We start from the raw sequence: 14,961 nt of genomic DNA, 5'->3' as shown, positions 1-14,961 counted from the left end.
CATCCCAACAATCCCATCATGTGCCTGAGATTGTTGTCCAAATGCTCCTTGAGCTCTGTCAGCCTTGGGACTGTGACCACTGTGACAGGGAGCTTGTTTTAGTGGCCAACCATCCTCTGGGGGGAAGAGCCTTTTCCTAATATCCAACCTAAAACATCCCATGACACAGCTCCAGATGTTCCCTCAGGTCCTGTCCCTGGTCATACACAGAGATCAGTGACTGCCCCTCCACCTCCCTCAGGAGGAAGCTGCAGACCCTGACAGTTTCTCCCCTCACTCTCCTCCAGACTGAACAAACCAAGCGACCTCAGCTGCTCCTCACATGGCTTTCCCTCCAGATCCTTCCTCATCCTTGTGTAGCTCAATTGGACACTCTATAATAGCTTTGTTTTCCCTTCAGGCAGGAGGAACCACCTCTACTCTGGCACCAAGTCTTCATTTGGATTGAAGGTGTGGTATTCTTGACCTCCCACCACTGCTCATGGCATCTCCCCTCCCAGGACTGTAGTCTTGAAGGGCACAAATCCTTCTAGGCACCCATGGGAAATAACAAAGAATGGCTCAGTTCAAGAAAACCAGAGAAAAAATTTATTATTGTTCTTTATAAAATATCTCCAATAAGTTATATAGGCAAATATTTAAATTAAAATAAATTAACTCCGCTCTATGCTGGGACACGCAACTGCCCATAAAGTCAAACTAGGATTTACGTTTCTCTGAAAAAATATGCCCTAGATCTCCGATGTAAGATTTGAAAAAAATATCTATGCTTGGTGAGAGGAAGGAGAAATCTGCACTGGACAGAGGGGTTAAGGTGCGGTGCTGAAGCTGCCTGGTGCCAGTGGCACCTCCACATCCAGCTAAGTGCTGAGAGCATCCTCATCGTCACTCCAGTCAGGAGGAGCGTCCGTCCCAAAGTACCGATCTCCAAAATTCCCTGTGGGGAGACAGAGAGTCAGAGTGCAGCACTGTGGGAGCCTCGAGACCCATCCTGCTGCCTGTCCTCATCACAGCAGGCAAGGGGACCAGTGCAGGCTTATCTGACAGCTTGAGCAGCAGGGTAACTTGAGTGGCAGCAAAACTGGAGCAGCCTGTAGGCTGGCTTACCACCCGGTGGAAGGTGTTTCCTGGCACAGTAGAGGTGAGGACAGAACACAGTGAGCTTATTTTGGGTGAACTTGTGGAAGGTGGCTGTTTAGGGAAGGAGGTGGGCACAAGGCTGCTCCAGCTGTCCCAGCCTGACTTCTCTGCCTAGGGCTCATGGCATGGGGAACGGCTCCTGCTGCTGACAAGGTGATGGCTGCCCCTCAGCCCCCAGACCCAGCATGGTGATCCTAACACCCAGATGGCAGCAGGACCCACGAGGGGCAGTGGGGCTCTGGGTAATGTAAGGCCAGACCTAAACTGCTGCTGACAACCATGTCCTCTCCCCACCAGAAGCACTAAAAATCCCCTCAGCACAAGTCCTTTCTAGCAGGACACTCACCAATGCCAGGGATTATCCGAAAGAGGTCATTCACCTTCTTGTCCACAGCCGTGGTGATGATCTTCACCCGGGGGAACGCATAGGCCACCGAGTGGACACCCATCTCTGCCATGAGCAGGGACAGCAGAAAGATCTTATCCTCTGGGACATCATGATCCTACAGGAAATGCACAGGGATAGCTCAGGGTGAGTTACCCCAGCCTGTGCTGTGCACCCTGACACCCTCCTTGCCACAGAGGAGCCAGTTGCAGGCACATCCCCTCAGCATGGCTGTGGCTGGTGCTTTGCAGGTTGCTCCAGAGCAAACCCCCTGCCTGACCCGTCCGTACCAGCAGCACCCTCACTGCCATCATGGCTGCAGCGCCCGTGGAGACCGTGCAGTCCATCAGGATGACGTGGTCTTCGCTGATGTCCTTCGGCAGCCGCAGGTAGTGGAGCTGGGTGGAGGAGAGAGAGAGCAGCTTAGAGGCTGCAAGCATATGGAACAACCTGAGCCCTTCTCTTTGAGGAGTGAAGGATCCCTCCTGCCTCTCTGTCTCTGGACTCTGGCTGTCAGCTCAGAGCCAGCACAAACCAGCCCCTGTGTGCACAAGCCTGCTGGCAAAACCAACCTGAGCAGCTTTCACAGCACTCAACCCCTGCCAAGACAAACTGCTGGGTCGCTGAAGGGCTGACAGCCCCACCCCACACACAGGTTAACACCAGATGTCCTGAGCAGCCCAGGGCCTTACCTCTGGCTCGCCGGTGTTGCAGTTGGTCTGGATGAGGATGGTGCCGATGCGGACGTCCTTGCAGACCGCGCGCAGCGCCGGCTCCATGGTCTCCCCCGCCCGCAGGATGGACACCCCGGTGATCTGCAGCACACAGCTGGGGTGGTTACACGGGGTAGGAGCTGCCACCACCCCACACTGGGTCTCAGCAGCAGGGGACTCTAATGGGCAACCTAAAAGCACATCTCTTCCAAGAGGGCTGTGCCTCTCTCAGGCCACCCTCAGTGAGAGGGCATGAGTGGCACAGTGACACTGCTGATGGCACCCTTGGTCACCGACCTGCCTTTCCTGGTGGTACAGGGTGTCATACTCATGATAGCTGGCACCAAACCCAGCCTGATGGCAGCCAGGGCTTCCAATGCACCCCCACAAAGCAGGTCCCAACGGCTTCCACTTACTTGCTTCCCACTGTATGTCCTCCCTTCGTAGTCGTGTCCCTGAGGGGTCTGGACTGTGCAACTCTACAAAAAACATGTGAGAAGAGTTACCAGGGGCTCTCATGTGGCTCTCACAGGAGCCCTGGTGTCAGCAAGCTGCAGGGGCTGGAGCCTTGGACACCAAGACTGGATAAAGAATTGTCACCCAGGGCCACAGCATTGTTCCATGGCCTTGGGGAGTCCTGGTGCATTTTAATCTGAGGGTTGAAAGGACTGATCCATGGGGAAGGTTGGAGGAGCAGCACCAGGACTGTCCTGGCTCCCCAGCAGTTGAGGGTTAGGAATCAGAGAGGAAACCCAGCACCTACAGCCTTGAACCCACCTGGAACGGGAGCAGGGAGAGCGCGTGCTCAATCAGCAACCGCATCAACCTTTTGGAGTAGAAAATGAACTCGTCTCTGCTGGTCTCCTTGTTTCTAGAGGGGAGGGAAAGGCAACATCAGCTCTGGACCAAAACGTGTCCCAGGAGATGCTGGCAGAGATCTGTCAGTCCCTGCCCATTCCCGGTTCTTGTTTGCACCATCTGAGCCTGAAACTGTGCTGTATGTTCCAAGGTAAAAGCAGAAAAACTGTTGGCAAGATCACTGAGCAGTAACTGCACAGCTCCTCTATGCAGGGGCCACCACCATCTGCCCTATCTTGTGTCTCCCAGCCATACTGACAGGCAGAAGTGGGATTGGGAAGCCCAAAGACAGGCCAGCCCATCTCATCAGCAGCTGAGCCCCATCCCACCCCAAGAGCCACAGCAGGGGCTTTACCTGATGATGGTGTGCATGCCCCTCACCTGAGGGGTGCTCTTCAGCACACTGAGGGTCTGAGGAAGGGGGTGGCACTGGTGGGCAGAGGCCAGGGCAGCCCTGAAAACCAAACACATGGTCAGAAGGTCTGGGGAAGGCTGCCTGAAGGGTGGAGCACAGCACATGGCCAGAGCCATCCTCCCAGATGTCATCTCACACTGCAAACACACACAGAGGCCATCCAGCTGAGCTGAGTGAGCAGCCAGCCCTGCAAAGGGACCTGCACCCACAAACCAGGGCCACTGGAGTTAGGGTGACTTTGCAGCCCAAGGACCTGCCCTTCCTGCTGGACAGCTCAGCCGGGATCATAGAGTGGTTTGGGTTGGAAAGGACTTTAAAGACCATCTTGCTCCAGCCCTGTGCCATGGGCAGGGACACCTTCCACTAGACCAGGTTAATCCAAGCCTCATCCAACCTGGCCTTAAACACTTCCAGGGATGGGGCAGCCATAGCTTCTCAGAAGGTGGCTGGCCCATCTTGGTTTCCACTGTTTGGGAAGAAAGTAGAAAACAAAATCAGAACCTTCTCCTATTCCAGAGTCTTATCTATTGATGGATCTTGGACACATGGGGTGAGGAGGGGCTGTTGTGGCTGTCTCTGACCTACAAGTGCCAGATGCCATGAGGAACTGGACAGGCAGCCAGGCTGGCACATATCTGGGATGTGACTATTTTAGAGATCACTTGGGCCATTCCAAATTGGGAACAGCTTCAAGACTTTATGGCTGGACAGGACTGGCTCTGTGTGACTCATTCCACATAACGAATAGGGCTGGGAGCTATTCTGGGATCAAGGGAACACCATTCACAGGGAAGTGCACAATGGAGCCCCATTAGTCACTTCTCCCTGTGAGAGTGGCAGTAATGAGAAGAAGGTCACATTTGGCTTCCACAAGGCTGGGCAGGATGGACAAGCAACTTTGTCTGGGAGGAGGGCTGGGGTTGGAAAGCCACACGTCAGATCACGCACGTGCCAGTGGCTGCATCCAGCAAAAAACACAGAGATGTCAGGGAGGCAGAGAAGAGAGCAAATGAAAGCACTGCAAGATTAAGATTTCAAATCAAGCAGAAACCTGATTAATGGCACACAGAGGCACACAAGCAGAGAGGAAGACAGAGAAGATGGATAGGCATGGAGGAGGGCAGAGCTTGAGGCCTCCATCCACACAGCCATCTCCTGGTCTTGGCCAACCAACACCAAATGAGACATTCCCAAGGCCTGTGGGTACTTAAGGGCTCCTTCTTGCTTTACCAGCTCCACTCCTCTGTAGCAGCCAAGAGCCCCATGCAGGGAACACTCCAGGACAGCTGGCAGCCATGCAGAGAGCATGGATGGGTTGTGCCTCCCCTGTGGGTTTGCCTGCTGTGTGCAGACCCCATTGCTGGTCGGGACAAGCAGCCCTCAAGGCCCCAGCCCTGCTGTCAGTGAAGCAAGCTCACTCTGTTAGTTGCTGTCCCATGGGTTAGAAGCCCTTGGAGATGTTCCCTGCTGGCAGCACCCACAGCTCTGCCCCCACAGCGCTCCCTTCCCTCTCCTGCCAGAGCTGGCCTGGGGACAGATCCTGGGGGCACAGCCCGGCCTAAACCCCTCTCAGCCCCTGGGATGCCAACATGTGGTGGTGAGGGCCTTGGGCAAACACTGGTGCTGGCATGGGGGCTGCCAGCTCACCTGCTTTGTGGGGCAGAGACAGGCCCCCAACACAGAGCCACACAGCCACGCATGGCCCTGGCTGGGTTTGCCCAGGTGACAAACTGCTGCTGCCTAAACCAGAGGAGCTGTTTGGGTCATCTCCCATCACCACAGCTCACCAAGGAGCACAGGACTGAGCTTGCAACTGGCACTTTTCTCCTCCATCACTGCCAGGTCCATGTCACAGCATCCCACCATGCCAGTGGAATGGGCGGCCCCTCTCCTGTCACAGTGTGACCTGACTCCTGCTCCCTGCACAGATGCCAAGGGTTTTCCAACCTCCATGAGCAGTGGAAACTCCTCCCCAGCATCCTGAGCTGTCAACAGACCCCCAAGAAATGCTGTCAGCATTCTGTCACCAAGTTTTCCCCACCTTCCTTCAACACCCATGCCGTGTGGGGACAGGGAGGTCTGGATACCACCCTGCTCGGAAGCCACTCAGCGTTGTGAGGGACTCCCCATGGTGCTTTCTGAGGAAACAGCTCCCATTTTTGAGATAAAGCTTCTCTTTCAAGCGCCCCCACCTCTGCCTGGCCCACACACAGCCCCAGCAAAGCAGGACCCCACGAGCTGTGTGCCCCAAGGTTCCCTGCCTGGGTTAGTGAGGCGGCTCACCCTGCACAGCCCTCGCCCATCCCTGCTGTTAGTCACAACCAAACACTGCCATAAGCATTTGTCTCCTCACATATCCCAGCGCAGCTTCCTCTGGTCACCCGGTGGGAGGGATGTTCAGGGGAGACAAGACAGGAGACACCAGAGTTTAAGAGAAGAGGGACAAACATGACATGAAACAGAGGAGAAAGCACTGTCATTAGTCGGGGGGGAAAAGTCCCCTAACTGATCAACAGCTCTTGAACCTGCACTGTGCAGACACAGCACTCCTCCCCTGGTGACCAAGGCATGTCACCACTGCTCTCCACGGCACTGGCTCCACTCCTGGCTCCATGAGGGAAAAGAACTGTCTGCTCTCACTGTCCTGGAGCCACGGCAGGGACACTGTCCCACCTGTGTCCCAGGTAGTACCACAATGCAACAGTGACTCTTGGAGTTTGGAGGGACATAGAAGCATAGAAAGCTAGAATTATTTGGATAAGAAGGAGCCTTAAAGATCAGCTCATTTCACCCTCCCTGCTATGAGCAGGGACACCTTCCACTAGACCAGGCTGCTCCAAGCCCCATCCAGCTTGGTTCTCAACACTTCCAGGGTTCATGCCAAGCCCTCACTGAGGGCTCCAATGCAGTCTCAGAGCAAACACAGGCACTCAAGGCCAAAAACCTTTGCCCAACCTAAAAATCCTTCATCCAACCTGCCCAGCTCCCAGGCAAAATGCTCGTGGACTTACAGGGAGGTCCCCCTCCTGTATGAGGATGATGATCTCCAAGCCTTGGAGAACACTGAAAGCCAAGAGCACTGGAATTGTGGAGAGAAACCTGAACAGAACACCACCTGCAGGGATGACTTTCCTTCCCCTGGGCTCACCTGGACCTGCCCTGGGCTCACCATGACTGGAGAGGGCCCGCAGGCTGAGGGAAGAGCTCAGCCCTTCCAGCAGCCATCCCGTGTCACCCCCTGCCCATCCTGGGAGGGAAGGAGGGACTGTGATGCCTCCTGTCCCTCCCTGCCAACACCGGACTGTGACGGAACATCCAGATGGGCACAGCCATGAGCACGTCAAGAAAACGTCTTATTTTGGAAACTTATTTTTTCCCCCTGAGAACAAAGGCTTTAAAGAGAAAATAAAATAGAAAGAAGAAGAAAGAGAAAGAGAGAGAGAGAGAGAGAGAAAGGGGTGACCATCTCCCAGGAAGGCTTCAGGGAGCATCCTTGGCTCTTTATGGAACATGCTATCGAGCAGGAAGCAGACAAGAGACATCCAGCTACAAAGGAGATGATGCAGTCAAGGCATTTCAAACACGTACACGGCTGCCTTTCAGGGCTGACATTTCAAACAAGGGCTATTAAACTGCGCCACGGGTTGATATTTAAAGACACAATTGGCAAAGGGCACGCCAAGCTGATCGGGGCCTTGGGGGTGGGGAATATTGATTGGCCAGGGGAACGGGCTGGAAAGAGCGGCGGCTCCAGGAGCGGGGCTGGATGCTGAGAGCGTGGCAGGAGGGATGGAGAACAGGCTGGGCTGGGAGCACTGAGCCTCAGCATGGGCTGGCTGCTCCAGCTCCTGCTGCCAGGCTCCAGGAGGAACACTCACCTGGGAGTGCTGGAATGGAACCACAACTCCGGCGTGAGCACAGTCAAACAGGGGGGAAGCTGGACAAGAAATATCTTAAGAATGCTAAGGTCCAAGCTGTGCTCTGAGGGATTAACTGGGAAGGCAAGCATGCTCCTCAGGAGCCAGTGATTTCAGAATGAAAACAAACCTTGCATGTCCAAGGAAGGCACCACTTGCTTAAAATCCCCCAGAATTCACCCATCCGAGTGGGGAAAGGCACTGCCTGTCTGTCCCAGGCAGTTACTCAGCCAGGAGAGGCAGCCCTGGAGCACAAGGACCACAGAGACACCTGGGACTGCGGCCAGATCTGAGCATCCAGGTTTTATCCTACCAGCACAAAGCCCTCCCTGCGTCCCCACCACTGCCAAACAGCAGTGACTTCAGAACAACCGTGACATTTAGATGGAGCCATTCCAGACAAGAGGATGGGGAATTGTTTGTGATGAAAAGCCTGTGTTTGCCAGGCACATCTCACTCAATGTGACTCTCCATCCACCCCACTCCTCTTGCAGAGACAGCAGGGCTGGGGGAAACCACAGCAGCAGTAAAGCACTGGGGCTCCAGCACCAGCAACAGATTCGGGTTTTTGCAGGAATTTTTTTCCAGATTTTCTGTCAAAGGCATAAATGGAAGCTTTAACAGAATATAAAACCACCTGTGTGTGTGGGAGGTGTTTCTGGAGGTCAGAGTTACCTTTTCAAACTTGCTATCATAAAACTTCTAATACTTTATGAATATATTAAATACCCAATTTTTAAGTGCAGAAGAATATCACTTGTACTGAGCAACCCTTTGATTAAGGAGGAGAAAGGAAATTTTATGTGTGTTTAAGTATCTATCTGTCTCTATATACACATATCTATTTGCACACATATTAGTCTCCTCTTTGATGTTATTCCTGCCATTATTAAAGCCACAAATTTCTCTTCATACTGAAGAGCACTTTCCCTCCTGGACCTCCAGACACAGAGGGAAGCTTACGTGTCTGCATGGAAATATCAGGCCTCAGGGTGTTAAACAAGCAAAGGGAAATAAAATAAAACATCCACTTGTCTAGTCTAGGAAGTGACTGGCTGAGGCAGAAATAAATAAAGCAGAGCCTTTTCCATGTTCATCTCAGTTATTTTAAAAGCTCATTGTATGCCAAATGTAAATCTTAAGGTTACTTGAGTATCTCCATGCAATGATGGAGATCTAAATGGAAACCTATCTTCAGTAATGCATTCCCTCTGCTCCCTGAAAGAATACCTGAAAGCCTAGGTGGCTCCTTAATGGAAGCAGGAGAGCTGAAGTCCCATCTGGGGCCCCACACTGAAGAGGTTAAGTAATTCAACATATATGTTACAGCATCCAACTGCAGATACTGAAAATTCAGAAATCCTGTTGGACTTAGGCAGCAGGATTTTCTCAGTCCTCCAGAAAAGGTTCTGCATCCTGCAGAAGTTGTGGGAAAGTTGGTACCTCTGGCCATGTGAAGGTGCTACTCTCCTTTGGGTGCCTCCAGGCAGATCCCTGCGTGCAGTGAGGGGCTCAGGGCTCCCACCACCCTCAAGATCAGACTGGTTTGGGCTGGGAGGGACCTCAAAGACCATCTTATTCCAACCCCATGCCAAAGGCAGGGACACCTTCCACTATCCCAGGGTGCTCCAAGCCCCGTCCAACCTGGCCTTGGACACTTCCAGGGATGGAGTAGCCACAGCTTCTCTGGGCACCCTGTGCCAGGGCCTCAGCACCCTAACAGGAAGAATTCCTTCCTAATACCCAACCTAAATTTCTCCTCCTTTAGTTTTAAACTGTTCCCCCTCATCCTGTCACTATCTGCCCATTTAAAAAGTCACTCTCCATCCTTTTTTCAAGATGCTTTGACTAATCTAATAACTGATATTTAATGATCTTTAATCATCAGGGATGGAGAGCGGCTCTGGAAATCGTTCATTTTAGAGGATGGAGAAAAATAAAAGAGAATCTCAGCATGTGAAGCAGAGACTGGGGATCCCCAGGTACAAACCTGGCCCTGTCCCAGCCTCAGGGATCTGCACTCAGGCTGGCAGTGCCTCCCTGGGGAGCAGCCCTGTCCCTGCCATCCCAAAGCCAAGGGAAGGTGGCCTTTTGTCGCCGTGGGGTGACAAGGCCGTGCACTCTGCCAGTCCTGCTGTGGGTCGGGGTGAGGCCAAGCAGTGCCTGGCATTGGAAATGCCTGGGCTGCACACACAGGACACAGTGAGGGCTCTTACCTGACACTGAGTTCACGCTGCGGCAGCAACACAAAGACACAACGCAACCGGTATTAAGCATTGTCAACACCAGGGTCGTTTCAAGATAAAAAAAAAGGAAAAATAGGAGTATTTTCCTGAATTCACATGCAGCCTTTTTGCCCTTCTTTCCCTCCCCAGGTCAGGAGAGCCCTCCCCAAGCCAACCCCTTGCCTGGCTCACAGTGGCACCCTGAGGGTGCTGGGTTTGCTGTGGTATTCCCTGGCTGGATCCCAGGAGCTGGGGGAAACAGCCATTCCCCTTTCCTGGACTCTGCCTCAGGGCTGGGTGCCCTTCTCAGCCTGGCACCAGCACAGATGCTGGGGCTTCCATCCTTCTTCCTGTGACTGAGGGTTTAGGAACCACCTTCCCAACCAGTTTGGTGCTGGGAATTCAGGCAGCCAGGTACTCCAGGAGGAGGAAACTGCCAAGACACCTTTGCAAGAGCAGTCCCTCCTGAGCAGGCACGGGAAGCTGGATGCCAAGGTGTGCCAGCTCCCATCCCAGGGCTGAGCAGCTCCTGCCACCTGGGAGCTCCAAAAAAAGACTTGAAAGAATCAAGCCCTTTACTTTCCAGTGCATCTATATCCAGGTCACACTCCCTGCACTTCCCAGGACATCACTCTGAGCATTTCCATGACTGAAACATCACCAAAGCTATGGGGTGGGAGGAGACTGTGCTGCTCGGGGACAGCAACACAAAATGCCATCAGTTCATTGCAGAGTCCCAAACCACTGGTCAGGACTGGCCCAGGACAAACAGGAGAAGACTTAAAGCCAGCAGTGGGGAAGTGATGGAGCATGTGCCTGGATTGGGGCTCAAACATGAGAAGACTTTGAGTTTTGAAACCCAGGAGCTGCACCCAGCACAGAAGAGGAGAAGTGGGCTCCTGAATGGAAAGACTGTGCAGCAGTGTCTGCATGGGAGGGAAGAGGAGAAGCCCAAGAGCAGTGGAGGGTTTGGGGCAATGCTGGCCCTGGGAGGGCTGCAGGCAGGGGGACACATCCCTTGGATCATGGAAGGGTGGCTGGTTTGTCCCCTCATGACTTGCTGTCCCAGGGAGGGAAGGAAGCTGCAGCTGGACCACAGCTGGCAGAGGAGCCAGGACTGACCAGAGCCCAGGGAGAAGGCAGTTTCCTTCACTGGGCTGAGGGAGAGGGCTGGGAGGAGTTCACAGGAACTCCCACACCTAGAGCACAGGAGAAGCCAGGCCATTCCCACCTGGGCACCCAGAGCACAGCAAGGCTGTGAACCCCCCTCACCACCCATGGACCAGGCAGCTCTCACCTCTTCCAGCTGGCTGTGGACATGCTGAACAATCAGGTCGATGGCCACAGTGTTTCCACTCCCTGGAGTGACCCAAAAGAAAAAAGAAAAATCACAGTTTCAGAATTGTAAACGTTGGAAAAACCCTCTAATATGATGGAGTCCAACCATTAAATCAGCACTGCCAAGCCCTCCACTAAACCATGTCCATTAGCGTTACACCTGGGGTTAGGGTTCAGAAAACCACAAAGCCCAGAGCTCCAGGGACTCTGCAGCTACAAAAGGCATGCCAAGGGGAACACAGGACTGCCACACCATGGCTCCCCCCACATCTGTCTGCTTGGCACCAGCCTTGTCCCCATGAGGGTTCTACTGCTCTGCCATGGTTAGGGTTAGGGGTCAGCAAACCCCAAAGCCCAGAGCTGAGGGCAGGGGGCTGTGGGGTCTCTGAGCGCTGTCAGGGGTGCCCTGGGGCAGGTACCTCGGGGCACAACGATGTCTGCCAGCCTCATGGTGGGCTGGATGTACTGGTCAAAGGCAGGCTTGACAAACTTGTTGTACTGCTTGATGACCCCCTCGATGTCGCGGCCCCGCTCGCTGATGTCCCTGCGCAGGCGGCGCACCAGGCGGATGTCCGAGTCCGTGTCCACAAATATCTTCAGATCCAAGAGCTGAAAGGAGAGGGGAGGGGACAAATCCCAGCTGGTCAGGTGTGGGACTCAAGCCACCTTCCCCTGCTGCCCCAAGTGGAGCTGAGCCCAGCCCAGCACCTGTTTAACAAGGCCTGGTCCTGCTCTGCTCCAGCCTGAGTGGAGCTTTTCCCTGGGACCTGGCTGGTGCTGATGTGAGCCCCCTGCCACCACCTTGTTCTCGTGTCACCTGAGACCTGTCCTGCTCCAAACTCTGTCCCTCCTGCTAACCAGCTCCAACACTTTGGCTGGATGTTATTTAAGAGCAAGGAGCAGATGAGGAGTTACTGTCCATGACACACACCAAGCACTGGCTTCCTAATCAAAGAATCCTTGGATAGTTTGAATTGGAAAGGACTTTAAAGATCATCTCATTCCAAGCCTCTCTCACAGGCAGGGAATTAATGCTGGAAAGGAGCCCAGCTCATGACTCTGTCCTTAGCTGCAAGAGGCAGGAGTGGGGATGCTGAGTGCAGTCTCCTGGGGGATTCACCCAGCTGTCCACTGGAGGTCATCCTTGCTCCAGGAAAGTGCAACCCAGGCTCACTTGGCACGGGAGGAAACTTTTCAGACAGAGCTTGGCTAAGTTTGTGTATGGCTCACTGCCTGCTGCAGCATTTGTCAGGGCTGCAAAGATGCTCTGGGGGATGGAGACAGGCTGGGAGAGCTGTACAGCCTGGAGAAGAGAAGGCTCTGGAGAGACCTCAGGGCCCCTTTCAGTATCCAAAGAAGATCCAAGAGAACTGGAGAGGGACTTTGGACAAGGGCTTGGAGTGACAGAACAAGGGGAAGTGGCTTCACAATGCCAGAGGGAAGGGTTAGATGGGATATTGAGAGGAAATTTGTCCCTGTGAGAGTGGTGAGGCCCTGGCACAGAGTGCCCAGAGAAGCTGTGGCTGCCCCATCCCTGGAACTGTTCATGGTCAGGTTGGACAGGGCTGGGAGCAACCTGGTCTCATGGAAGATGTCCCTGCCCATGGCAGGGGGTGGAACAAGATGAGCATTAAGGTCCCTTCCAACCCAAACCATTCTATGATCCTGTGATATATCTAAATAATCCCCAAGAGAGCCTGAAGTGCTGGATGATTCCATGCTAGGAGCACCAGGCTCTGTGCAGCAGAAGTTCAGCAGACTTTGCCTCTGGCTGTGCAAGCTGCAGCATGCAGTGTGGAGGTGGGCTATCTCTAGTTGTGTTTGTGCACCAGCTGAGATTGAGGTATTTGCAGAAACACTTGACCTCTGCCAGGGGCTCTTCCCTGGCTGCTGAGAGTCAAACCCTATTTCTCCCACCTGGAAAAGTGCTGCAGCATCTGGTGTAACCTGGAAGAGAAGGTAACCTCCCTGCTGCAGGACCTCAGGAGAGAGCATCCTCCCACCCTCTCTCCCTGGAACTGCCACAAAACCTCTACTCACCTTCAGGAGCTCCTTGTCTGCAAATGCCATGATGCCTTCAAAGATAATCACATTGGCGCCATACAGGGTTTTCTGTGGAGTCAAAATGGATGTGGTTAGAACATCTGGTCAGAAGTGTCACAGGGAATCTCTCTGGGTTGTGACTGCGACAGCTTACCCAAAAAACCACACCCTGAGCCAGGCACAGACCAATCAGACTGCACAGGCCAGGGGCTGGAGGGGTGCACTTGGCTCCCCCTCTGTCCTGCCCTGGCCATCCCCACCTTGTCCCACCCCCTCAGTGTCCCATACCCATTCCTTCTTGCGGCTGTGGGTGGTGAAGTCGTAGATGGGGATCTTGACACTCTTGCCTTGCTTCAGCTTCTTCAGGGTGGCGATGATGAGGTCGAAGTCGAAGGCGTCGGGGTGGTCAAAGTTGAAGTCGTTGCTGGCTGCCTGCTCCTGCTGCTGCTTGGTCAGCACCTGCCACAGGGCACAGCTTAGGGCACATGGCTGGGCACTTCCCTCCTCTGCTGTGCCCTGTCACTCTTCCCTGCCCCACAAGAGCCACGGGAAGGGAAAAACTACATGGCTGTCCCTAAATCTACAACGTGTTTCCTTACCAGGGTTACCACATACACCCAGATTGGTATGGGTTGGAAGGGACCTTAAAATTCATCTCATTCCAACCCCCTGCCATAGGCAGGGACACCTTTCACTAGAACAGGTTGCTCTAGGCCCTGTCCAACATGGTCTTGAACACTCCCAGGAACGGGACAACCACAGATTCCCTGAGCAATAGCAGGAATCTGGCCAGGCTAACAGGGGTGCAGCCTCACCTTGTAGAAGGAGTCCATGGACAGCAGAACCACCCACGGGACATCAAGAGCTTCAATGATCATGGTGGCCACTGTGGTCTTCCCAGAGGCACTGCCTCCTCCTAGGCCTGCCAGGGAAAAGGTGATGAAGCCACCAAGGCCAGGCACAGCCCTTCCCACCACAGGCTGGAGCCCAGGTCCTGCCAGAGAAAAGGTGATGAAGCCACCAAGGCCAGGCACAGCCCTTCCCAGCACAGGCTGGAGCCCAGGTGCTGCATGGTTGCACTAAGCTGGAGGGGCCTCCAAAGAGGGAAGTCACAGGCACTCCAAGAGATTATCCTGGAAAATGTCAAATGGCATGTACTGGAACTGCCAGCAGAAGCTGGGAAACCCATTGTTAGATGGTTATGCAACACGGGGAGTGCTGGCATGGGAACCAGTCCAGAATCTCCAGGAACCTGTGACAGCCCAGGCAACAGGAACTGAGGGAACAAGAAGCAGAGCGTGTTCTCCTACAACCCATGCACACTCTGAGGCTCAGCCCACCCAGTCAATGCAGGACTAACCACAGGCACTCCCCCTGCTCCTGTCCAGGCTGGAGCCAACCTCCAATTCCCAAGGATGTGGTGGGGCAGGACTCCCACGGAGATCTCCAGGAGCGCCATGGGGCAGGTGGCAGGGTGCAGAGGTGACCCACCTATGACAAAGGCCTCCTTGGACTGCGTGCCGTGCTCGTTGTACCAGGGGGGCCGGCCTGCAGTGTAGATGGTTCTCTTGCTGGTGCGCAGCAGCGGCGGCTCCGACTTGCACTGGCTGGTGGTGCGCTTGCGGGGCGGCTTGGAGGAGCCCACGGCGGGGTACAGCCTGTCCAGGGACTCTGCACTGCTGCTGCTGCGTGGGCACAGAGGGGCAAGATTACCCTGGTGGGGAAGGACACACCTGCCTGGGGTGTGGGAGCGGGGTCTTTGGGGATCCACAGGTGAAGGGGGGGACAGCCAAGCACAGCCCCACTACCAGCACCCACAGCTCTGTGACCCACAGCACAGACAGCACTGAGGAATTCTCACACAGGAGCAATCTGAACCTGGAAGAGGCGCCGTGCAAACATCCATGCCTAAAGTCCTGCTGTCTGA

At 54.3% G+C, this 14,961-nt stretch overlaps 1 protein-coding gene across 2 annotated transcripts; it reads right to left on the bottom strand.

Annotated features, from left to right (window-relative positions):
- Positions 1-565: 565 nt before the first annotated feature.
- UCKL1 (uridine-cytidine kinase 1 like 1) lies at positions 566-14,652 on the bottom strand. 2 transcript variants are annotated; one of them, XM_031057986.1, is made up of 14 exons: positions 14,526-14,652; positions 13,850-13,956; positions 13,323-13,478; positions 13,032-13,103; positions 11,411-11,600; positions 10,951-11,012; positions 9,645-9,661; positions 3,452-3,550; positions 3,016-3,109; positions 2,655-2,717; positions 2,218-2,340; positions 1,816-1,923; positions 1,487-1,643; positions 566-937 (listed from the first exon to the last, which is right to left on the bottom strand). In XM_031057986.1, the coding sequence occupies exons 2-14, from the start codon at positions 13,910-13,912 to the stop codon at positions 861-863; spliced, it is 1,281 nt and encodes a 426-aa protein (XP_030913846.1). In that variant the 5' UTR covers positions 13,913-13,956; positions 14,526-14,652; the 3' UTR covers positions 566-860. The 2 variants fall into 2 exon arrangements, with proteins under 2 accessions (XP_030913846.1, XP_030913847.1); XM_031057987.1 differs by having other exon boundaries at positions 632-1,643; positions 13,323-13,493.
- Between the last annotated feature and the right edge of the window lie 309 nt (positions 14,653-14,961).

Source organism: Geospiza fortis, unplaced genomic scaffold, assembly GCF_000277835.1.
Source record: "Geospiza fortis unplaced genomic scaffold, GeoFor_1.0 scaffold188, whole genome shotgun sequence".
Lineage (NCBI taxonomy): Eukaryota > Metazoa > Chordata > Aves > Passeriformes > Thraupidae > Geospiza > Geospiza fortis.
This window is presented reverse-complemented; position numbering and strand designations above follow the sequence as displayed.